Source organism: Lichenostomus cassidix, chromosome 22 (genome assembly GCF_008360975.1).
Source record: "Lichenostomus cassidix isolate B80296 chromosome 22, HeHo_3.0, whole genome shotgun sequence".
Lineage (NCBI taxonomy): Eukaryota > Metazoa > Chordata > Aves > Passeriformes > Meliphagidae > Lichenostomus > Lichenostomus cassidix.
In genome coordinates this window covers 4,630,337-4,653,959 of record NC_139502.1, presented here as the reverse complement: position 1 = coordinate 4,653,959, position 23,623 = coordinate 4,630,337, and the positions used below count along the sequence as shown (strand labels likewise).

At 47.6% G+C, this 23,623-nt stretch overlaps 1 protein-coding gene across 15 annotated transcripts in view; it reads left to right on the top strand.

Annotated features, from left to right (window-relative positions):
* Positions 1 to 23,623, top strand: part of AAK1 (AP2 associated kinase 1) — an 82,647-nt gene that overhangs the window by 35,567 nt on the left and 23,457 nt on the right. For 9 of the 15 annotated variants that reach the window (XM_085080768.1, XM_085080764.1, XM_085080760.1 and 6 more), the window contains exons 6-16: positions 593 to 674; positions 2,567 to 2,699; positions 3,937 to 4,040; positions 5,005 to 5,084; positions 6,527 to 6,681; positions 6,775 to 7,046; positions 8,865 to 9,086; positions 12,233 to 12,465; positions 13,114 to 13,271; positions 13,626 to 13,742; positions 15,433 to 15,528. In XM_085080768.1, the coding sequence (XP_084936894.1) occupies positions 593 to 674; positions 2,567 to 2,699; positions 3,937 to 4,040; positions 5,005 to 5,084; positions 6,527 to 6,681; positions 6,775 to 7,046; positions 8,865 to 9,086; positions 12,233 to 12,465; positions 13,114 to 13,271; positions 13,626 to 13,742; positions 15,433 to 15,528 (1,652 nt within the window). The remainder of the gene's footprint in view (positions 1 to 592; positions 675 to 2,566; positions 2,700 to 3,936; positions 4,041 to 5,004; positions 5,085 to 6,526; positions 6,682 to 6,774; positions 7,047 to 8,864; positions 9,087 to 12,232; positions 12,466 to 13,113; positions 13,272 to 13,625; positions 13,743 to 15,432; positions 15,529 to 23,623) is intronic. The other 6 variants (XM_085080769.1, XM_085080766.1, XM_085080767.1 and 3 more) reach the window with 2 other exon arrangements.

Genomic DNA, 23,623 nt, shown 5'->3' with positions numbered 1-23,623 from the left:
CAGAAATGACAGACCTGCTGGTAGAAAATCTTGTCAGAAGAACCTCATAATCTGTGAAGCAGTTTCCATCTTTTCCATTTGTTGTGATCTGTTAAAATGAGGCAGATTCTCGCTGTAGTTTGAGGTACACAGTGACCCTTCCCTTGCTTACAGTGGCTATGAGGAGGAGTCCTGCTGTGGAAGTTTATTTTTTGGAGCCACATATCCAGTTACAATCTCTGTAATACAGTTGGCACAGCCCCACACTGAGGGCATTGCAGAGGACATTTGATTACTGACCTTACTAATGCTTTGAATCCTTGAATATTTCTGTTCTGATTCTTAAAATGACTGTACAGCTTTGTGGTGAATTCTGTGCTTTAGAAAGGATTGTGGTTACTATTTTGGCTTCCCAGGGCAGTTTGAGGGATGTTTTATTGTTTGAGGTGTGTAGAAGGTGATGCTGTTAGAAGATTTTTCTGATAAATATCTTTAGCATCCCTTTTCCTAAAATTAATAGGGAAAGAGTGAATTTTGAATTATTTGGGAATATGATATAGAGAAAATGCATCTGATATCCCTTTTGAACTCCTTGATCCATCCTCCCCTGCAGGTACACAACGTTATCCTACAGAGCACCAGAGATGGTCAACCTATACAGTGGCAAACTCATCACTACAAAAGCAGACATATGGGTATGTATGAAAACCATGGGGCATCCTCCAGCCGGGCTGCAGCTGCTTTCATTGCCACAGCAGGGAAACTGGGTTGGCCTCGTTTTCTAAGAGCCTGGACGGTTTCTGGATGAAGAATTCCTCTTACGTTGTGTCTGATGAGCTTCCACTGAGTAGGGAGGCTGCTGGAGAAGATGTGCTCCTCCTGTGTGGTTTGAATTTAGAGATGTATGAAACTCCAGCTTTGAATAGGGCAAATGTGATTTCATATCTTAAGAGTTAAAACAGAAAATTCAGAATATTGTTTCAGCATTTGTTTCAGTCGCCTGATTCAAGGTAGCTGCCCCTCTGACACTGTGGCTGGGTTGTAAGTATGTGAAATCAAAGTTCTGGTCAGAATTGAGTAGAAACCTGAGAAAATGGACCTGCCCCCAGAAGCAGTAGTGTGCTAATCGATTCTGTGTAACACAGGGCTGAGTTATCAAACTGGCCAAAGGCCAAACTTCTGCACTGTTTCTGATGATCAGGGCAGTCCTGCCATGCTCTTCACGGTGAGAGTAAAATCCAACTATGGTAGAATACATTCCTGGCTAACCTGATAAGGCAGAGAAGGCTCCTTTGTGTGGAACATAGGTGAAGAAGAGTCTGTGCTGTTCGGAGTGTAGTGGCAATTCAGCACATGTTTTAAAGTGTTTAAAATGCTAATTGGGAGCATGTTTTGGGGTTTTTGGAGCCTGGAGCTTGGAAGTAACATGGCAGAAGCAGAAAAATAAAGTTTTGATGTATCTTCAGTAATTCTGCATATACAAGAGGGAGAATTGCTGGTGTGACATCTGCTGGAAGAGTCCCTTGTCCTTAGTGAATTTGGGTGGAAATGGGGAAACAGCGGCTCCTGTGGGAGCAGATTTCACCAGGGGGTCTGTAGGATCAGGCCCTGCACTGTGCAGGGTCACTGGCCTGGAGTGAGTGGAGAGGGGAGGTCACAGCTGTGACAGCAGGAAAAGACAGTCAGGGCCTCAAAGGCAGTCAGAGGAGAACCAGGATTTGCACTCCTTCCTGTGATAATGTGAAAGGGGGGGAGATCCAAAGGCTCTGCTCTTCCTGGCATGGCAGGAATTCTGTTCCAGTGACACTTGGAGCATTTCCAGAGCAGTGTGTGGTGGTCAGCACAGTGGGGGCCTCAGCTTCCAGGCGTGTTCCAGTGCTTGTCCTGCTGGAAACCTGCCTTTCCCTTAAGTCTTACCAAGGTCATTTTAAACCAGAGTGCAATTTAATTGTGAAACCCTGTGACAAAGGAAATGAGCTGATGATGAGTTGCTTAAGATTAGGAAATGTTTCCTGCACCCCCCCTTCTGAGACGATGGGAGTGTTTCATAATTAGCCCTTTGTGTAAAAACTGTTTCCTTTTGCAATAGGTGGTGGTTCTTGCAGCCAAAAGCAGCATGGAGTAGAGGGAAGGGTGGTAGAACCTGGCAGGCTGCAGAGTGAGCTGTACTTCCCTGGCATTTTAATAACAGTTGAAAGGTTGTTTGAACTTAATCTTGGAAACAGTTTGGGTTTCTCTTTGTCGGAATAAATGTATTAACGATGTTGGTTGCCATTTATTTGTACTATTACTTTGCTCTTTCCTCCCAGTTTGTGGCAAAAAGACTTTGCCTGTTTAATGACATGAAGGGTCATGCTCTGTGGAGCGGTGGGGAGTGTGATGATGAACAATTCCCCAGATCAGTGTCTCAGCCTAACAAGGGAGGGCTCTGCATATATTCATCTTTTCCTGTAGCTGTGCCTGTAGCAGGTCCTTCACAGGGTGACATCACCAGGACTCTCCCTACTCCCTGCTGTGCTGTTTGAGTTGTGCTGTGCCCTGCTTGGCTCAGTTTGGTAAATCCTTGCCCTGTTCTTTCTCTCTTCAGGCCCTAGGCTGTTTGCTGTACAAGCTGTGTTACTTCACCTTGCCCTTCGGGGAGAGCCAGGTGGCCATTTGTGATGGCAACTTCACCATTCCAGACAATTCTCGTTACTCCCAGGACATGCACTGCCTCATCCGTGAGTGTCTGACGGTGCCGTAACCAATTGCCACAGGTCAAAAATACAGCAGAGGGGTTTTGGTCTTACATCTGCTGCCCCTACAGTAAAACCATGAGTTTTTCTCTCCTTTTAAGAGGCTTGCTTGCACACAGAGTTGGTTAAAGCGATCTTTTAGTAGCTCAGGAGATCACTCTTGGAGAGACAGTTACGACAAAGAAATTTCTGTTTGGCCAGGCTGGAGGGAGTTCTGTGGAAAGGCAGGAACACAGACAGCCGTTTGGTTTGAGTCCTACAGAAACTTGCACAATAAGCCTATTTATGCAGAAATGTATTTCTCCAGTAATAAATCTGTTTGGGTAAGGAACTGAAAAGACCACAGTGACTTAGGCTAGTGATAAGAATTCATCTTCTGTGAACTGGGAAACAGAACTGAAATGATTTATAAATAACCCACTGACTAGAGTGAATGTGTAATTAAGTGTACAATGCACTACACTTGGCAAAGCTGGGGCAGCTCTCTTGTTTCCAGCACAGCATTTGCTTTTTTTCTTTTCCTAGCCACAGTCTTGACTCACACAGAGTTGGATGTGTTTGCAGAGCAGGCTGGTATTTTCTTTACTTTTGTGGGGATATCTGCAGTGGTGTCTGTGGCTGCCCTGTCTTCCTGCCCCTCTGACACTCAGGAGCTGGATCAAGCCCTTTTCCTGTGGTTTTACTTGGAAGTGCCCAGTCCCACCCAGTGCTATTCCCTGACCAGGCAGCATTTCTCCTCCTTGCCCCAGGGGCTTTGGTAGCAGCTGCACATTGGTCACAGCTGTTGGAAAATATGTCCTGGTCCATAGTGACTGTCCTGCCCTGTTTCCAGCTGAGCCCATGGTCAGCTCAGCACTGCTGAGCCTGCACTGACCTTGTGCTTTGAAGGAGACAGGATACCCTGTTAGCACCTGGCTGTACCAAATATAGAGTCATGGAATTGCTTGGGTTTGAAGGGGTCTTAAAGCTCATTCAGTCCCACTCCCTGTCATGGGCAGGGACATCTTCCTCTATCCCAGGCTGCTCCAAGCCCCATTCAGCCTGGCCTTGAACATTTTCAGGGATGGGGCAGCCACAGCTTCTCTGGGCAACCTGTGCCAGGGCCACAGCATCCTCAACACAAAAAATTCCTTTGTTGTATCAAGTCTGATATATTGCCACATTTGGCTCCCCTGCATCGTGTGTCCTGTTGCTCTGATATCAGCACCTCTGTCTCTTCAAGGTTATATGCTTGAGCCAGACCCTGATAAGAGACCTGACATTTATCAGGTCTCCTACTTTGCGTTCAAACTGGCCAAGAAGGACTGCCTGGTGCAGAATGTCCAGGTGAGCACAGAGGAGTGGCCCGAGGGGGGGTGCTCTGGGAGGGGCTGGGAAGGCAGTTGCTGAATATCGAGCATTTGGCTCTATTCTGTTGGTTGTTCCTCAGTTCTGTAAATAGGAGAGTCTTCTTGTTTGTTTGTAACTATCACTGCTGTTTGGTTTAGATGTTTTGGGTCAGGAATCAGGGTTTCTCATGTTGCTTATTTCTGTTTGTCTCTGATTTACCTCCTCACCCAGCCAGCAGTGTGAGGCCAACCAAGAGATTTTGTGCATGTGAACGTGGAAAATTAAGCCATGCTTGGGAAACCAATTTGATTTCCAGGCACACTCATCATAGCGTGTGTAATTTGGCATGCACTTGGGTTTAAACACATCAGTTCTGGGTCTTGGCTGGGACTTGGCATTTGAACTGCATCAGACCTTACACAACCATCTGCCCCTTCTTAGTGGGTCTTTAGAGACTTCAGCTGAAAAATAGAGTTGACAATTATTTTCTTATGTTGTTATGAACACCTGTGACAGACATTTTATTTTGTTGTTTCCACATAAACAGAAACTTTGGTTTTTTTCTCCATGTTCAGGTGCTTATTTATGATCTTTATGAATAACAGATGGTTTGAGTACTATTATGCCTGTATTTTTATGGCATCATTAATAAATATTATCACTACTGTCTCTGGGTTGTCTTTTAAAAATACCCAGGTTGTGCTGTGGAGCTTTGTGTTCATATTCCATGTGTAATGAATAGTCAAAAAGCTAAGCCCTCTTTTCATCCCTTGTAGACTCTCCCAACTTACTCTTTCCCCATAACATGAACTTTGGGGTGTTTGTCATGTATCCAGCATGATGAGTAATTGCTTTGGGGATCCCCAAATCTCCCTGTTTTATTGTGATGTTTTTGCACATTTTTTTCTGACTCTGTTTTCTGCTATCAACATACCAATTTGGGTGTTTTTGGGATCTGCAGAACTCTCCAATCCCTGCTAAACTCCCAGACCCAGTTAAAGCAAGTGAAGCTGCTGCAAAGAAGAGTCAACCAAAGGCCAGGTAACCCCACCTGCTTTTTGCTCCCATCTTTTTTTGCCTGCTGTCTCTGCTGTTTATGAGCAAAGCTGTATTTAACTGCTTCCTTGGGGTCTTGAGTTGCCAAGTGGGGACAAATGCTGCGGTCCTGGGTCTTTTCCAGTGCTAGGAATAGTCCTGAGCTCATGGATTTGAAAGGCAGCAGATGCAGATACTGGGTAAGTTTGTCTGCAGGGAAATGGGAAATTGTCCTGCTGGCAGTGCTCAGCAGGACTCAGCAGCTCTTCATCCCAAAGGCTCTGCTTGACAGCAGCACTCGGAGTGCTTGCACTTGGATGAGTCCAGTGTGTCCATCAGGAGCATGGGAATACCTGAAAGCAGAGTCAGGAGAGAGACTGCAGCTGCCGCAGCGGGCCTGGAATTGGCCCAAAGAACAGGAATCTGTTGGGAAACTGCATCAGGGTCTGTTGCAGGGTCTGTTGCTGGGTCTGACCATCGGCACACCATAACCTGACCCAGTGGGTACTGCACAAAACTGCTGTGATTTCTGCAAGAAATTTCTACCTGTAGTTTCTTTGTGGGAAAACCACAAAATCCCAATTGCCTCCATTGGAAGAGCCCAAGTAGTGGGGAAACCACTGTAGTGCTGTGGGTTTTCTTCTGCTGCTGCTTGCTCTGCTTGTGTTTCTGTAATTGAGACTTCCTAGTTCTGCTGGACAAACCTGGTCTGTTATCACAAAGCAGAGGGAGCAGTGGGCACTCCAAACTCAGTGGTTTTCTTCAGATTCTAAAGTGGGATGTCTCCTGTCTGCCAGTCCCAGGAGTCTGTCCTTGTGTTCATAACTGAGCACAGTTATTCTCCCATTTGTCAGGTTTGTCAGCTATCAGGAACAATTTGGTATCAGGTTCATTAGTTATCAAAACCAATTTGATATACAAACCACTGTGTTCACAGAAGGATGGGGAGGGTGGCTGTTCCTTTCTCTTTCTGTGCATTTTTGGAGGTCAGTAAACGTTGAGTAGAGATCAGAAGAGTTCAGGGACCTGATTCTGGGGTAGAGGTACCAAAGTTAAAGTACATCAGAAGATAGCAATTTAGACAACTCTGCCCAAAGGTACCAGCTGCTCATGAGCTAATTTGTGTCCTTCATGTGCTCATTCAGAACTGAGTGGATTCAAGCAATGTGTTGTAGGAAATAGTGGAAATAGTTGAGTGGTTTTGACAAGTCCCAGCTGTCCGACAGGAGAAGATGCCACAATTGGCAGATAAATCAGAATGATAGTGTTGGATTAATTGTTGTGAATGCATCCAGGATGTTTTACCGTGCTTGGTGCCCATGAGTGTTTCACCTTTATCAGTCACACACAGCTGAAGTGTGGATGAGTGTTTAACCCTGCTTGTGTGTTCTGTGCACCAACTGCCCAGCTCACAAGCTGTGCTCTCACTGCTCTTCCTTCCTTAACAGGCTCACAGACCCCATCCCTACAACAGAAACGTCCATAGCACCTCGCCAGAGACCTAAAGCAGGACAGACTCAGCCCAACCCTGGAATTCTGCCCATCCAGCCAGCCCTGACACCCAGGAAGAGAGCCACAGCCCAGGCAGTCATTCAGCCGCAGGGTGAGCAACGCGTCTGTGTGGTTCCTGCATCCTTGTGTGCCTCAGGGCCATGCTGCACAGTGACCTAACATTGAGTTTGGATTCTTGTCCCAGTTGCAGGCCCTGCTGCCCTGGGCAGTGCCCAGCCCTCGCTCCCTGCCAGCACCCCCCAGCCAAAAGCAGCCCCCCAGCAGCCTTCAGCCCAGACCCAGGCCAAGCCTGCATCAGCACCTCAGGCACAGCCCCAGGTCCCTGCAACACAGCCCCAGGCCACCCCTCAGCATCAGCAGCAGCTTTTCCTGAAGCAGCAGCTCTTGCAGCAGCAGCAGCAACAGCAACAGGCTGCTTACTTCCAGCAGCAGCAGCAGATGATGCAGGCACAGCAGGTGGGTGTGTGTGGCCGGGTTCATCACATCTGTGTCTGCAAGGCTGTAGCTTTGTGTTTATGGCAAGTTTCCTGGTTTTTTTGGAAGGAATGGGCGCAGTTTCTAGGCATTTTCCAGTATGTCCCCAATTCTCTAGCAAGATTTGCTCTCTACAAATACCTGAAAGGAGGTTCTAGTGAGGGGGGATTGGTCTTTTCTGCCATGTTTCAAGTGAAAGGACAGGAGGAAACAACCTCAAGCTGTGCCAGAGGAAGTTCAGGTTGGATGTAAGAGAAAAAGTTGTCACTGAAAGGGGTTAGGCCTTGGAATAAGTTGTCTGAGGAGGTGGTGGAGTGTCGCTGTTGAGCAGCTAGCAGAGTAATGAAAGCACCAGTTCTCAGTGGCAAGAAGGAATGACCTTTATTATTTTGATTTCATCACATATATAGAGTTCTCAAAAGTCACCCAGATTGGTTGGTCAGAAGCCTTCCCCCAGGCCTGATTGGCCAGGCCTGCACTGTCCAAGTTCTGGGACACTGTTCCAATAACATCCAAACTTTATTTATAAAACACAAGAAGAATTCTCGTGGGAAAAACCTGTGCTAGCCACAGTGGAGTTGCTGTCTCTGTGAGTGTTCAACTGGCATCTGGATGTGGCAGTTGGGGGCATGGTTTAGGGGTGACGATAGTGGCGTTGGATTGAATGATCTTGAAGGTCTCTTGCAGCCTAGATGACTCTGTGGTTTGCTGTTTTTTGCTACACAAAGCTGGCATTTTTAGCTGCCAGTGTGGAAGGTCTTGGGATAGTTCTGTGACACGCAAACATAAAATCAGCAGTGCTGGTTGAGGTGTTACAGCTCTGAGTGTTTCAGGGTCTTGAGGTCAATGCTCATCTGATGAGCAGGGGGTACAATTTATCTTCTCTTCATTTTGTGCTACAAGAGGCCTTGTGTGCTTTTGCAAGGGTCAGAGTTGGGTCTGGTTTTTGGCAGACTGTGGTGGTAAGGAGGTCCCTGAACCCATGACGAGTTACACAGAGATGACACTCATGTGCTTATCTGAAGTGTTTGTAGCAGCATAGATCTCTGCTAAAGCATGTTTAACAGTGGAAGCAGAGGAGCAGTAAGTCTTCCTATCCTGGGGAAAGGATGTGGATGTGTTAGAGGAGGCCTAAAGGAAGCCATGGAGATGATCTGGGGGCTGGAGCATCTCTACTAAGGAGACAGGCTGGGAGAGCTGGGGGTGCTCAGCCTGGAGAAGAGGTTTCTTTGAGACTGCATTGTTGTCTTCCAGTGTCTAAATAGGCTTTTAAAAAGGAGTGAGAGAGACTTTTTGTTTGCGCAGATGTGGGGATGGTTTGGAACTGCCAGAGGGCGGGGTTAGATGGGATACTGGGGAGAAATTCTTCCCTGTGAGGGTGAGGAGGCTCTGGCACAGGTTGCCCAGAGCAGCTGTGGCTGCCCTTGGATCCCCAGAAGTGTCCAAGGCAAGGTTGGATGGGGCTTGGAGCACCCTGGGGTAGCAGAAGGTGTCCCTGCCAATAGCAGGGTGTGGAGGGGGAACTAGATGGTCCGTGATGTCTCTTTAAACCCAAACCATTCCATTGTTCTGTGAAAGTTTCAGAATTTAACAAAATGGAGGAGGGAGTTTGGGACCACTGGAGTCTGTGCCATGGGAGTCCCTTCCAGGCAGGGTCCAGTGTTAGACTAGAAGTTAGTCTCCAGGCTGCTGCTTTGCCACTTGGAGTGGCTGTAACCAGCATTGTGCTGGCCCCAAGTCCTGTGGTGGTTCCCAGTTCCCACCACACATCAATCCTCTTAACCAGCGGTTGTTTCCCAGTTCCCAGTGATGCAGCAAGGAGCACCCGCGCAGCAGCAGCTGATGCAGAACTACTACCAGCAGCAGCAACAACAGCAGCAGCAACAACAGCAGCAGCAGCTGATGGCCCAGCAGGCAGCCATGCAGCAGAAGACCGCAGCAGCAGCAGCTCAGCAGAAGCAGCAGCCCCCGGCACAGGTCCAGCCCAGTGTGACACCACCAGCACAGCCGCAGGAACAGGAGGTGAGACTTCGAGAGAAGGAATGAGGCACTGGGACTTGGGCTACTGGCAAATGCTCCTCTGCCAGTTCCTGTGTGCTGGGGACACCTCAGCTGGCTTTTTGGATGCACAGAGCCCAGATAACAGATGCCAGGGGAGGTTTGGGTTGGATATTAGGAAAATGTCTTCACCCAGATGGTTGTCTGGCCCTGGCACAGCTGTCTAGGGCAGTGATGGAGTCCCCATTCCTGGGGGAATTTAACAGATGTTTGGATGTGGCACTTGGGGACATAGGTTAGTGATGGCCTTGGTAGATCTGGAGAAATGTTTGGACTTGATGACCTTAGACCTTTTCCAACCCAAACAATTTCATGGTTCTGGGGCCTGCTTAGTAATAACTCATTTATTACTGAGTCACAGATGTCAGTGCTGACCTTGCTGCCTCAGAGATGTGCGGTTGTTTGGATTTCTTGTTCCGGCAGGATGCTGGACTCCGGAGTTGTGCTCTGGGTCCATAGAAAGAAGATGAGTAATGGATTAGTAGAAAGCAGATGAGAAGATCTAAGTAGCTGTTTAATGCAGCTTCTCTCCATCCCATGTCATGTTGTCATAGAAGACATGTGAGAAACTCTCTTAAAAATTATTTATACTTAACACACCAGGATAGGCACCAGGCATCAGAACTACTTAATGTTGCTGCTTGTTTGTAATACTTTGTCTGATGTTCAGAGGAAGACACAAATAGCTTCCTGGTTGTTTCCAGCACTGGGTTAACTTTTTAATAAATGCAATGGGAAGGAGACTTTTCAGAGGGGGCTTTTGAAAGCACCGTATCTAAAAATAATTCAATCGTCCACTTTACTAGTCATCTGAACGTGCACCTAAAATAAATGCTCTTTACTTGATGGAAAATACGTCTGTGTGCAGAGGAACAGAAAGCTGCTCTCAGGGAGGGGCACGGAGCTGTGCCAGAGGGCCAAAGTGCTCTGCAGTGCTGTGGGAGGAAGCTGTGCCTCTTGCTTACGTTCCTGTGCAATCCCATCCACTCTTCCCTGGCTTTGGGAGCTCAGAGTGGTGTCCCTAACTCTAGCTATGGTGCTGGGAGAAAGCCTGGGCACCAGGCAAGAGGAGGCTGCCTGTGTTTGTGCTGTACCAGGCTGCAGGTGTGCAAAGCACGCAGTGTCTGATGGCAACCCACTTCAGGTGCTTATCCCTGGAAGTTTTCAGGGCTGGGCTGGATGGAGTGAGTGGCATCCCTGCCTATGGCACAGCATGGAACTAGATGTGCACCGTTCAGGTGCCTTTCAACCCGAACCATTGCATGATTCCATTATTTTAAAAGTACGCAACTGTTTGAGTCCAGGCTAAGGGTTATTCTGTGCAGGCTTTTTTGTGAGCTGCCAGTTAATTCCCCTCTGCAGCATGTTTCCTTGGAAGTGACATCAGGAGTTCATTTGGCTAATAAACTGCCTAATCCATGACCTGAGTGGTGCTGGGGCAGCTGTTTGCTCTGCTCTCTGATGTGTCTTAGAGCTCTGCCATATCCCCCATTTGCTGTCTTATTTCCAGCCCTGGTTTGGGTGGGGGACATGCTTGGAGCTGTTGCGTTCCTGGTCTTGTTCCTGTTCTGGTGAATGACCTGGGGCAGGTCAGTTTATTGAGGTTGGTGAGAGATTTTCAGTATATGCAGACAGGTTTTGAGTGAGGCCCATTATCACCCTGTTCCTTTTCAAGCAGAAATGCCTCAGATGGGAGACTGAATGAAGAGCTTTGCTGTGATTTGCTAGCACAAGAGCAGTATTAATTTTATTAAATCAGCTAACTTGAAAATTAGCCTTATTCCCCTGGTAGGCTGATCAGAATGGACACATCTGGACACTTTCCCCCTCCTACAGCAGTCAGGAGGGAAAAACAGTGGTTGGCTCATTTAAAAAAGGATAGTGAAGCCTGGTCTCTGCAGAGCAGAGTCTCTGAGCAGAAGGTACCTAGCCAGAACCTATCAAAACCATTTAATGTTGGGAGATTTCAGCTTAATATGCTCTGCCTTAATTTTTGTGGCGATTTCGGTGCTGCCCTTTTATCTCTCTGCATCAAATGTCCTGTTCTGCAGTGACCTACATAGGGAGGTGAATGCATGGGGAGCAGGCAGGTCATTCTGCCTCTCTGCAGTGTGAGTGTGCCTGAAATGCCAGAGGAAAAGCAGGACAGCTCCCCATTGTTTGTCTTCTCCCACTGGGCTTCAGCACCACACTGGGCATGTAACTCTCTCCTGTTGCCCTCTTAGGTCTTTCTAAGCCCTCTTCTTGGTTGGAAAAGGCCTGGGAACAGAGAGGTAGCGCCCAGGCAGGGGAGACATGTACAGCTTGCTGCTCCTTGCATTCCAGTTTTCCTACTTTAAATCCAGCCATGATACCTCACTGACAGATAAATTGTGAAAAATCACACAAGCACAAGTGGTGCTGTTATTTTTCTCTACAAAACCATATTTCAAGTATTTATGGATTTGTGAGTGTAACACAAGACTAAGGCAATGGAAAAATAAAATCAGCGTGAGGAAACCCTTTGCAGTTTCCAAAGGGTTTGTAGCTGAGTTGTCTTGGCTCACACCTAAACCAAATGTGCCTGGTTTTCTCCTCCAAATTTTAATGACGAATGTTCCTCCTGTGGTCCTTGCTTTCTTTTTTTTTTTCCATCCCCCTAAGAGAAAGTTTTTTCACAAGATTTCTGCATAAGACCTCCACCCCTTTAGGCATTTGACCCCAGTCACACGTTATCTGCTGAAGGTAGTGCTGTCCTTCACCTTCTCCTCACTTCCTGTGTCCCTGTGACAAGACTCCTGTGCACTGTGATCTGAGTTCACCTCTGCTCTGGATCTTGGCCTCTCTACCCTTGAGCAGGTTTGAGCCCAGCCAGCGTTTGCCAAGTCCTAACAAAGGTTTTACCTCCAGAGCTGCACCACAGAAAGGGGAGAGAGTCTCTGTCTGTGCGGTAATCCTGAAATACTGCAGAGCATCAAATTCCCCCGGCACGATTCCTTCGTTTGTCTGGCTTTTCGCCTCCAGACTGTCCCCAGTCCATGACCAAAGGTTAGGTCCTCCAGCATGTAGCTGTTTTCTCCTCGTGGCTGCTGTTCCTGACCAAGGACATTGTGCTTTCCTCCCTGTGGCAGGCACAGGCACAAGCGAGGCAGCAGCAGCAGCAGCAGAAGGCTCAGGGCACAACCCCTGCACAGGGGCAGAAGCTGGGCTCGCTCACTCCGCCGTCCTCACCCAAGGCGCAGCGCGCAGGGCATCGCCGCATCCTCAGCGATGTCACCCACAGCGCCGTGTTCGGGGTGCCAGCCAGCAAATCCACACAGCTCCTGCAGGCAGCAGCTGCTGAGGCCAGCCTCAACAAGTCCAAGTAGGTGCCCAGGGCCTCGGTGTGGGGTTGGTGGGAGAGCTGGGTCAGGCTCTGGGAGGTGTCCAACACAAAGCTCCAAATGGAGGTAGGCACAAAACTCTGATGTCTGAGTTGAGTCTTTGTCTTCAAGACCTCAGTTTAGGGCTTCGCAGAAAGTGCTGGAAGATTTTCCCCAAAGTCCTCATGAGTCCTCTGTGCTCCCCAAAAGCTTTGAGTGACCAGGGCGTACTCTGGCTCACAAAAGCCAGTGTCATTTCAGCCCTTCACCAGTAGCCCTGGTGCTTCCTGAAGGTTGGACTTGATGGTCTTGGAGATCTTTTGCAACCTTAATGAGCTATGATTCCCTAGGAGTATTTGCTAGGTCACTTTTACAGTGTCTACAGGCAAGAAGGCTTCCCATGGGCCCTTCTGACAGCCGTTCCCAATGGGATGTTTGGGATGCTGGTTTTAACCCCTGGATGCTCAGCCCGCTGAAGAGCGGATGAGGCTGAGTGCTTCCAGGCTTCCGAGCGTGCGAGTGCAGTAATTTATACTGAATGTTTTATTTGGGAAGTCATTAGAATGCAGTAACTTGGACCAGTTGATAGTACTGGCCAGAGGATTTCAGATGGGTGATTAATGGCTCTTGTTTGGGATGATCACATCCAGATCTGCTTCCACCACGCCCTCGGGCTCACCAAGGACCTCGCAGCAGAATGTCTACAATCCTCCCGATGTCTCCACGTGGAACCCCTTTGATGACGACAACTTCTCCAAGCTCACAGCTGAGGAGCTGCTGAACAAGGACTTTGCAAAGCTGGGGGATGGTAGGTCCATGGGGTTGTTTAACACCTGCCTGCTCTGGGAAGGGAAGATGCCATGGAATGGGGATGCTTTTGGGCAAGGACTGCTTGGGTGTCCCATATTATTACAGTCCTCTGATGTAATCCTTCCAATTTCTTTCTGTTTGCAATTCAGTGGCGCCTCAAAGGCAGAGGTACCAGCTGCATTGACAGTGCCCCTGCTCAGTGGAAGCTGCAGTTTAAACTCTGCTTCATCTGCAAGTTGGGATTTGCACGAAGAGACTTAAGTTGCATAGTGGAATAGTGTCCTAAAAATATACATAAGCAGCCTACTTTCAGAGTGGAAGTTTTTCCCCTAATTCTGTGTCTGCATTCCAGGGAAAGCTCCAGAAAAGGCAGGCAGTTCCACTGAGAATTTGATCTCGGGTTTCCAGCCGGCTGCATCTGCAGCCCAAGCAGATGCATTTGGTGGCTCTTCCTTCACTACTGGGCCAGGTGAGTGTGAACATGAACAACATGGAATGGCAGCTCTTGGTCTTAACCTCTTCGAAAGGGAATTAAAACTGATATAAATTGAGCTGGGCCCTGGCACTGAGAGCTGCAGGGCATAGGGTTGGCACTTCAGTAGAGGAGGGAAGGTATGAAGGGTGCATTCCCTTGTCACAGTTGGGTGGTGGAGACAGGAGACACTGGAGGCAGAGGTGGGGCTTGTGGTGAGGGAAGAAACTATGGGAGTGTCTTTAGTTCCCAAGGAAGCTTCTTAGTGTGTGGAAGTTCCATGGAGCTCATGATGGGGAATAAAAATTGTTGTGTGCAGTGAGGGAATTGGCTCAGAGGTGTTGGTCAGACCTGCTGGAGCTGCCGGGTTGTTTGGAGGAGCAGAGGAACAGGGGTAATAATGTCTGTGCTGCAGAATGAGGACATCAGGGATGAGTGAGCAGGGAAAGTCCTCCGAGGAGAGTACAATTAGTCTCATAATTGACATGTTAAATGATGAAGGCTGTAAATTCAGTACTGGGCTGTGTGAGCCCAGAGCCCTTGGCTGATCAAAGGAGTTTCTCTGCAGAAGCCTCCGCATGTGGGACCTTGTCTGGTGTTTCCTTTGGTCCTTGTGTCCCAAGTATTTGTGGTGAGCAGCCCTTTCTATGCCAAAAACCCTTAGTGAGTGCTGCTGCTTGTTTCTAATCCTTCAGCATCAGTTCTCACTGAGTGCAGCACAGACCTGCCAAGCACTGTGGTGGAAAGCTGCTTCCAGGAGCTCCAAATGCCAGGGATCCTCCACCTGCCTTGTGCAGCCATTGTTATTGGTGACAAATGCAGCTGTTTGATGCCTCCCTACAGAAGCAAAACAACCTTTAGTGAGAGGAGTCTGGGAAGAGACTGAAGAATCCTTTGTGGGGGAAGGAGTGACAAATCCATTTATGCTTACTTCTGTTTATAAAAGATTTAGAGGAGCTTATAATTGAGCTTGGTATGTTCTTACCTGAGAATTAAGGAGTTGAAGTCCCTGACACAGCAGTGCTCTGGGGAGTTGCTTTCTGAGTTTGTCCATCTGTGAGCAGTTCATGGTGTTCCATCAGTCTTTGTGGATGATGTTGAGCAGCAGCAGCAGCTCTACATTTAGCTGTAATGCACCTTCTGCAAAGCCTGAGGAGCATCTGTGTGTCCTGGGCTTTGTGGTTGCTGTACCATGTTCAGTTCTTTCAGAGTTTTGACTTTAAAATGTGCCACTTGACTCTCTGGTCTTGGGGTTTGGCATAGGAAGGTGTCTTAGAAATCTTGGTGCTGTGCTGGGTACTTAGAGCCCTTCTCTTTCTTTCCTCAGAGACAGGAGCCTGTCCCAGCCTGGCTGGTGCAAAATGCTGCATCTTTTATTGCGGACACAGAGGCCCCACATGGGCTGTGTGTCCTTTGTGAGGCCTTTCACCTTTTGTGAAGGGAGATAACAGTTCTTCCCTGCTAGGAAATGTTCTGAGATCTGTGGATTAAATTGTGTTGGAGAGCTACATGGTAATAGTGGTTTGGTTTTGTTTGGTTTTGTTTGGTTTTTAATTCTTTTTAGTAGTTACATACACACATAGTCTGAGTGTGCCTGTATGTGGTTGTGTCAGGCCGGAGCTGGGCTGTGCTTTCTCCGTTCCTGTTCTGTGTTCACTCTGCCTTTTCTTTTCCTCTTCTCTACAAGCTGAAAAAACGAAAGACATTCTGAGTTTGGACTCTAGCCCTCCTCTTCTGACTGTGCCTGATCCTTTCATTCCTCTCCCGTTATCCGACACACCAGGTAACCAGAGCTGAGGGGCTGGAGGGGGGCAGAGCCTTGGGGTTTGTTTTGTTCTCTTAACCTGCTGGTTCTCTTTATAGGCACACCTGAAATTCTGGGCACTGCAGGGCTCTGCTGAGCTCATTGGCAGTGGGGATGTGAGCGCTTGGTTTTCATGGCAGAACCTGGGGTTATCTGATTGTTTGTAATGCCAAAAATGTTGATGCCTGTAAAGGCTCAGTATTCAAAGCCAAAAATGATTGGAGGGCTGGAGACCTCTCCTGTGAGGGAAAGCTGAGAGAGTTGGAGTTTTTCAACCTGGAGCAGAAGAGGCTCCAGGGAGACTGTAGAGCCCCCTTCTAGCGCTTAAAGGGGCTCCAAGAAAGCTGGGGAGGGACTTAGGACAAGGGATGGAGGGACAAGACGGGGGAATGGCTTCCCACTGCCAGAGGGCAGGGTGAGATGGGATATTGGGAAGGAATCCTTCCCTGTGAGGGTGGTGAGGCCCTGGCCCAGGGTGCCCAGGGAAGCTGTGGCTGCACCTGGATCCCTGGAAATGTCCAAGGCCAGGTTGGATGGGGCTTGGAGGAACTTGGCATAGTGAAAGGTGTCCATGCCCGTGACAGGGCTGGGACTGGATGGGCTTTAATGTCTCTCCCAACACAAACCATTCCATGATTCTATGAGAAATAATCATTAGGTAATTAATTACCTGTTCTGACCTAAGCTGTTTCCAAATTGTCTCCAACTTTGAAATTGTAGGTTTTATTATTGTTAGTCTTTCTTTCCTGTAAGAGTCAGTGTTTCTTCGGCTTCCAAAGTCTGTTGCAAATTTGTGCATCATGTGAAGCACAAGTTACATGTGACCTTTTCTGATTTGGCAAGATTTTCTAGTGCAGTTGGTGCTATTTCATTTACTTTGCAGTGCTTCTTCTAAGCCTTTTCCTCTGTGCACATTTCTGAATGCAGCAGCCAACACTTTTTAGCACAAGATTATGTAAGTGCTTAGGAGCTTATTTGGAAATTGGTGGGATTTGGAATATGGAAACGTTTTTATTTTGAAGCCTCTCTCAGCCCTCTTGTGAATGTGTGTGGCAGGTCCTATGCCAGTGAACCTCAGAGCACAACTGCAGCTCCCACCTTTGTCCTTAGCCCAGGCTCTGGATCATGATAGTTTGGAGGAACCAAGCTTCAAAATGTGCTTTGAAGATGGCAGCTCTCCATGGAGAGTTGAGCAATTCAGGAAAAAAATAAACCTCTTTTTTTCCATAACTCTGTGGAACTTACTTCCTTCTGGTGAATTCCAAAAGAGCATAAGAAATGTGGTTTGGTCCTAAAGGGATTTTACCCATAAATGCAGTTTGAGAATAGAAGCAGACCCTGGAGTCTTTGTTCCCTGTGTGAGCACTGCCAGGAGTTGACCTGCCCAGCTCCCCCTTGAAAACAACCCACAAAAAGCAGCTGACTGCACATTTTCCTTCTTCCTTCCCCTCCAAATGCTGCTGGAAGTGTTGCTTGTCCTGACTGAAGTCAACCCGGCCATTTATTTCTCTGCCAGCATCCTCAGCACACAGTTGGACACCATGATGTTTCCCCTCTTGCCTGTTGCATTTTCACAGAGTCGGACCACATGGCACAGCAGTTGCAGCCTCAGGTGTGGGAGCTCTGGAATTCTTTCTAGCAGAGGGACCCCGGTGGAGGAATTGTTAGCCCTGCCCTTGGGGCAGCTCATCAGATCAGCACTGGATGCAGGTTTTGTGGTGCCAGGTTGCTCATCCTGCAGATTTGATCCTGTCTGCTTGTGGATCTCTGTAGGCAGGTGCTTGACCTGCTCTTGCTGCTCTCCCTGCTCCCTGTGATCCTGTTCAGTGCAGTGGATCCTCTTCCATGGGGGCCAGGACATGCAGGAGACCTGGCTTTGTTGGCCCTGAAGGTTTCTGCAAAGATGTCTTTCATTTGTTTGTTCTTTTTAAAGTAAAACCTGAGGCCAGGAGCTCATGAATATTTTCAAGGACCAGGGCTACAGACCAGTTCTTAGCTTTGAAACTAAGAGGGGTTGTCTGCTTGTAAATTCAGCAGAAAAGATCAAACTCCTGGATTTGAACTCAGATTCTCAGTCTGTGTGTGTCATGTTTGTTCTGTGTCTGTATTACCTGTGCAGGAACATCCCCAGCACTCACAGGGCTTGGCCCAGGGCTGTGCAGTCTGGCAGCTCAGAGGTGTTTTCAGTGGTGCCTGTGGGTCAGCAGAGCTAGGAGTGACTCCAGTCTCCAGTACAGCACTGTGCCAGGCTGCCTCAGTTCTGTGCAGGAGCAGCTGAATTTCTTTGAATGCTTGCTGAATATTTGCTTTCTCTTTGGAATATTTTTATATTGGGTATTTTCCCTTTTTGTCCTACAGAGCCTGGACAGATGCTTTGCCCTCTAAACCTGCAGCAGCTGAGGGACTGGCTAAAGCACAGCTGCTTTTTCCGCTTAAGCCACAAACTTCCTCCCTTTGGCACCTGAAGGTGCAGGTGGTAACACCTGAGCATTGATCAGAGACCTCCTTGACCTCTCCCACCTTCCCTCTGCATGTCAGAAGGACAGATGTAGTCGAGTGGCAGTGGGTGGTTTTCAGTGTATTTTTCCTCCTCCAGTGTGTAATGGCTACAGTTCTTAATGGAATTGTAAGTAGTAAGAGGATCTGGGAAGAGGCATATGAAAATATGGCAAAACATCTGTTAAAATAAGGGAGAATTGAATATTCATGCTGAAAACATATTTTCTTGTGTATGGGCAGGAAAATGAGCCAAGTTGTTCTTAATGAGCTTATTTCAGGCTTCACCACTGGCTAATCATGGGGTGTTGGTCAGGGGAGCTCTGTCCGTGGGGCCACTAAATCTCCATCCACATGAACTAAGCTCCTGTGAGCACAGGAGACTACGCTCTACACAGGGTGTTGTGAGACCTGAAATTAAATCAAATTATGAAGATTCAGGACAGATCTTTGTCATTGAGGCTTCTTCCCCTGAGTGGTCCCAAGTGTGGGGTTTTCAAGCCTGCTTTGCAGAGGGTTTGATTCAGAGCATGAAATGCTGCTGCTCTGGCCTGTGTCTCTCATTACCCATATACATGGTAATGCCTTGAGTTACCTGCACTCAGCCAACCACTAGTGCCAGGGAAGGTTTCAGACACATCCTCTCGTCTCCAGGAGCATCTGGTCAGATCAACAAGTTTTCGAGTAAGTGATGGCTGGGCCCAGTGAAATGCCCTCTGAGATAATGCCAAAAATATTCCTTGCAGTTGTGTGAGGATGGGTTGGTTTGGGATGGGAGGGGGGGTGTCTCCTCCATTCCTATTTCCATATTTCTCTCCCAGGTGCTCTGTGGTGTCAGTGGTCCTGGTGTATCCTGACCTCTGCAGTGGGAGGGGATGAGGAGGTGGGTGTGGGACAAGCAGAGCAAGCATGAGAAGCTGAGCAGCAGCAGTGGGGAGTGAGAGCTGGGAAGCAGCAGCTCAGCTCATTGTGTGTTGAAAACAACCCACCCAAGCTGTGGATCTGTGTGTGTTCCAGTCTGGTGTGTCCCCGTGAGTGGCACTGGTGCCCTCTGCATCAGTGCTGAGTGTGATGCCATCTTGGCCCAATGAGTCACTCTTTTTTACCTCTTTTTACCAGAGAATCGATCATTCTTTGTGAATTTACACAGCCATTTACTGCCTGCAGTAATTCAGCACCTTCGCTGCAGTTGAGGGAATGATGTGCCTGTGGTGGAGTGAGTTTTTTGTTTGAGGAACAGCAGCACCAAGTGGCCTCTGCCATTGTCTTGCCCATAAAAAAACAAAGAGGAATTCCATGTCCAGCACAGCTACAGTAAACATGCAGGAATAGCTGGGGAAGGATGCACAGAAAAGCATGTCAGTGTCATCTGGGCACACACTGAATTCTCATTTTTGATGAAAAGGCAAACAGTGTTGCTTCTTACAGAGTCCTTGTCATGTTGGGGTTCTCCAAAGCCTTTAAACAGCACTTTAAGGATGATGTTTGCCTTTTGTTGTTCTGTATTTCCTACAAATACTCCTGGGCCGTGTGTTTTCACATTACCCTGAGAGGATGCTTATCAGGGTAAGGAAGTATATGTCTTGCAGTGGAATTTCCAAACAAAATGTGTCCACACCTGGTCTGATGGAGAGCTTGCTGTCAAAAATGTGGAGCCCTGATAACCACTCCTGCTCAAAATGGAATTGGCTTCAAAAATCTAAGTTTTAACCAAAAAAGTCGTTTTCTCACTGTGTTTGAATGTGTGGCCTTCAGGAGCTGAGGTTACAGCTTTGTCCCAAAGCAGCATGGAGAGCTTCAGATGAGTGTCAGGCTGTTGGAGCGTTTGAAGAACTGGAAATGGGACAATCTGAGGTGCTGAGGTGACATTGCTAAAGGTGGGAGTTTGTAACACCTGGAAACACAGGCTGGGACTCCAACCATTGACAGCTTTGTCAAAACACACAGGTTTGGCTGCTAAATGGGGTCACTGTGATTGATGTAGGAGGGTCTTTTATTTTTTGGAACAAAATACTTGATGAGAAGTTTTTAATCACCATAACTCTACCCCAGGCCCATAAATTCTGAGAAGATAACTGGGTGCCCAGCTTTGTCTGGGTGTTTATAACAACTGTAATAAACAACTTTATTTCTACTGGGAATTTATTTGTACCAAGATGACACATTGAGATGAAGTAATTACATATGCACAACAACTGTTGGTGTGCACTAATGATCTGAGCTTACATCGAGCTGGAAAGATGCAAAAGGGCAACCACTTGATGGATTAATTGCTGTATTAACTTTGAGGACAAGATGGTGTTGTGATGATTTAAAGCAACAAAGCCCATGGACCACAACAATCCCAACTAAAGGAGTGTAAACAGCATCCAGTGTTCTTATGTCTGGGCTTTGAGTTTGATCTTAGAGGGGAGAATTTATTATTTTGCAAATATTTGAGATCTTGAATATAAAACTAAAATTGCTTGATTTTGATCTCTTAAGGAGCCACTGTTATCCTCCATGGTGTTTACAAAGTCCTGTGCATTCAAAGCATTCCATTTGCCTTTATTCCCCTTCTCTTTCTGCTTGTGTTATGTAAGAACCAATTCCATTTCACAGCAACTCCATTAGGAAAATGAAAGTCCAGTGCCTTCCCTGGACTAGTCCAAGTACTCTGTTGCTGAATACTGTGCAGGGCCTCCTTTAATCTGTTCATACTTGATCAGTCAATAGGCAGAAACCTTCCCCAGTGACAAATCTCTGCCCATGCTGGTGATTTCCCTCCCACCTGCAGCTCCATTGACCTGGCAGGATTTTCACAGCCTTCTCTCTTTTTCCCAGTTGGCACTCCAAGGAAAGGACTGTGCTGTGTGCTCTCTTGAGCTGTTCTCTGTGCTGTCCCTGGGCAGCCCTGCAGTGAGTACCAGTCTTGTGTGTGTGGTGCTGCTGCCCCTGCCTTGGACATGGTGCATCTTGTTCAGTGTGTTCTCAACTTGGCACAGAGTTCTGCCTGCTGATCCCTGTTTAACTTGCAAGTTTCCTAGAATCCTTGTTCTTTCTAATAGCCTGATCTAACCCAAAGCCCATTTGCCTCCCTCATCTCTTGATTTATATTTTTTCCTAACTGTGGTGTTTCTTAAAATGCTTTCTGCGTATTCTTTGTGGCTGAAGGGGTGTGTGGCCAAGAATAAAAGTAGCATGGCAACAGAGAGTCTCTGGCAGTGGTGGCTGCAGATGCTAAGTCTGTGCAAACTGACTGTAAAGCTCCACTAGGTTTGTGCATGGGTTAGAAAAGGAATCTGAAGACAAAGGTCAACACTTTCTCACCGGACTGTCCACAGCTGTGCTTTTCAGCCAGTGCACGGGGCTTGAACTTGTTTGCTTGTCCTGAGATGTGAATCCAGAGTTAATTCAATGGCTTCACTTCCTTCTTATGTTGGTGCAAGTCAGAGAACAGGCTTTTGCTTTCATTCCTGGAGGAAGTGGTGTGGTTTTTCCAGTCTCTGAAGCCACCAGCATCAGCCTTTTGGGGATGCTCCAAGACCATCAGCTGTAGGCTCTTGCTCTGGTTTTTTGCAGCTGTTTTGCTCACTCTGACAGGAAACAATCAGTGATTTCTTACTGTGAAGAACAGGGAACTTGACAAAAGTTTCACATTCTTCCTTAAAGGCTGCAGTGTGTGGCTGGGGTTTACCTCATGAAGGGGCTGATAGGGCACTTTTTAATCCCCCTCTGTGCTTTGAAGTTTAGACACCTTCTAAAGGCTTGCCATGGTTCTCCCTGGGTGCTGCACAGCCCTAGCAAACCTGCCCTGAAATAGGGCAAAGCAGGAAACCCAACAGAAAATTAAATACCAGTGGTCAGCTCATCCTGAACTGGGTCAGACTTACTTCCTGTGGCTGCAAAACATCTGTCAGGTTTTCCATAGGCTAAGTGAGGAAAAGAACGTCTCCAAGCGGCAGCTTCAAGTGGGAGCACAGTAATTGATTAAAACACACATTTCCCAGCTGGAATTGATGAAAGCCCACCGTGAGAGCTCTTCAGGAGATGTATGAGGTCAAATACCTCTGTAATGGGTTACCTTTTCTTAACCTTGTTTATCGTGGGGCATATTCATATGTCTGCATAGAAATGGTCTGGGTTTGTCTATTGGATTTGAGGTAGAAATACCTTTGATACCACAGACCCCTGAACTGGACTGCATGGTGATTGATACTGGTATTGTCCTGTCACACTCCACTCTGAGTATTATACATACACAAAATCAGTTGTCATGGACCCTGAAACTGCAGCTTTGAATGAGTTTCTATTATTTCTTGTTCCTCTGCTGTTTGCTGCAAAAGTGATCTTTGCCATCGTGACCTCTCCTAAACCCTCTCCTAAAACCAGTCTGGGGTTGTGCCCATGTGCCCAGAGAGTTCCCAGACATTGGAGCTGCAGCAGCAAAATCTCTCTGGGTTTCCCCAGCAGAAGGTCTGTGTGAGGGGTGGCACATGGGGAGGATGTTCCCTGCAGGCCGCGAGGCTTTGCCACCATCTCTCTGCAGCTGCAGGTCCTGGGGGCTTCACTGATGGGGTCTGCTCTGCAGATGATGTCACTTGACGTACCTGTGACTTGGACCTGTTGTCTTTGTCCAGGTTACACGAACCAGACTGGTTATCCCAGTTTTATCCCTTTTTCCTCATTCAAACCACTCACCATTGCTGGCTTCTCATCTCAACCAGGACTCCACTGGCAGGTGAAGTGCTTTTCTCTTGGAAACTGAGCTCCTGGTAGAGAATTCCCTTGGCAGCAGGACCTACACTGCAGCTCAGTGTCACGAGAGGCTGCTTTTCCTTTCCAGGTCTGCTGTAGTTTAAGTGCAGCTGCTCCATGTTTGTACACAGGGACTGAGCAGGAGATCCCCTCCTGGAGTTGCTGCTCCAAACTTTGGAGCTGGGGCGAATCAGAGGCTGGAGCTGGGTTTGTTTGGCACTGCGAAGGCCTGAGGTGTTCTTGGACTTGGGCATCTCATGTGGATTCAGAAAAACTTTCTTTAGCACAGGTGTTTTCTGATAAGAGTGAGAGCAAACCTCCTGTGGATAAGGAATTCCTGCTAACTAACAAGGAACTGTGGATTTTCCTCAGCTTCTCTAAACTTTCCTTTGCTCCCTGTTGAAGGTGAATTTCCCAGTACTTGATGCAACTCTTCTCTTGCTTTCTCTCTTACTCCTCCAGGTTAGTGCAAGATGCAGCACAAACCAGAAGCCAGGGAATGAACTGCTAGGCCTCAAATAGGCGGATGCACCTGATTTTTGTTACTTTATCTTCTTCCCCATTCATCCTGATACCTTCTTTTGTTTTTGTTGAACTCCTCAGCCTCACTGGGAAGGAAGAAAAGTTCCTTTAAATCATGCACTGAGGGATGCAGTGGCTGCCTGAAACAGCATTGGCAGATCTGCACCAGCAGTGAAGGAGGCAGGAAAGGAGATCTCATGAGACAAGAAACAAAATCAGACAAAGAACCACTGACAGCCTAAAGCTGTACATAAAACCAGCTGGGCCCTGGGATTGGAGGGAAGATGAACATGGGGAGAATACTGTGTTTGTTCTCAGA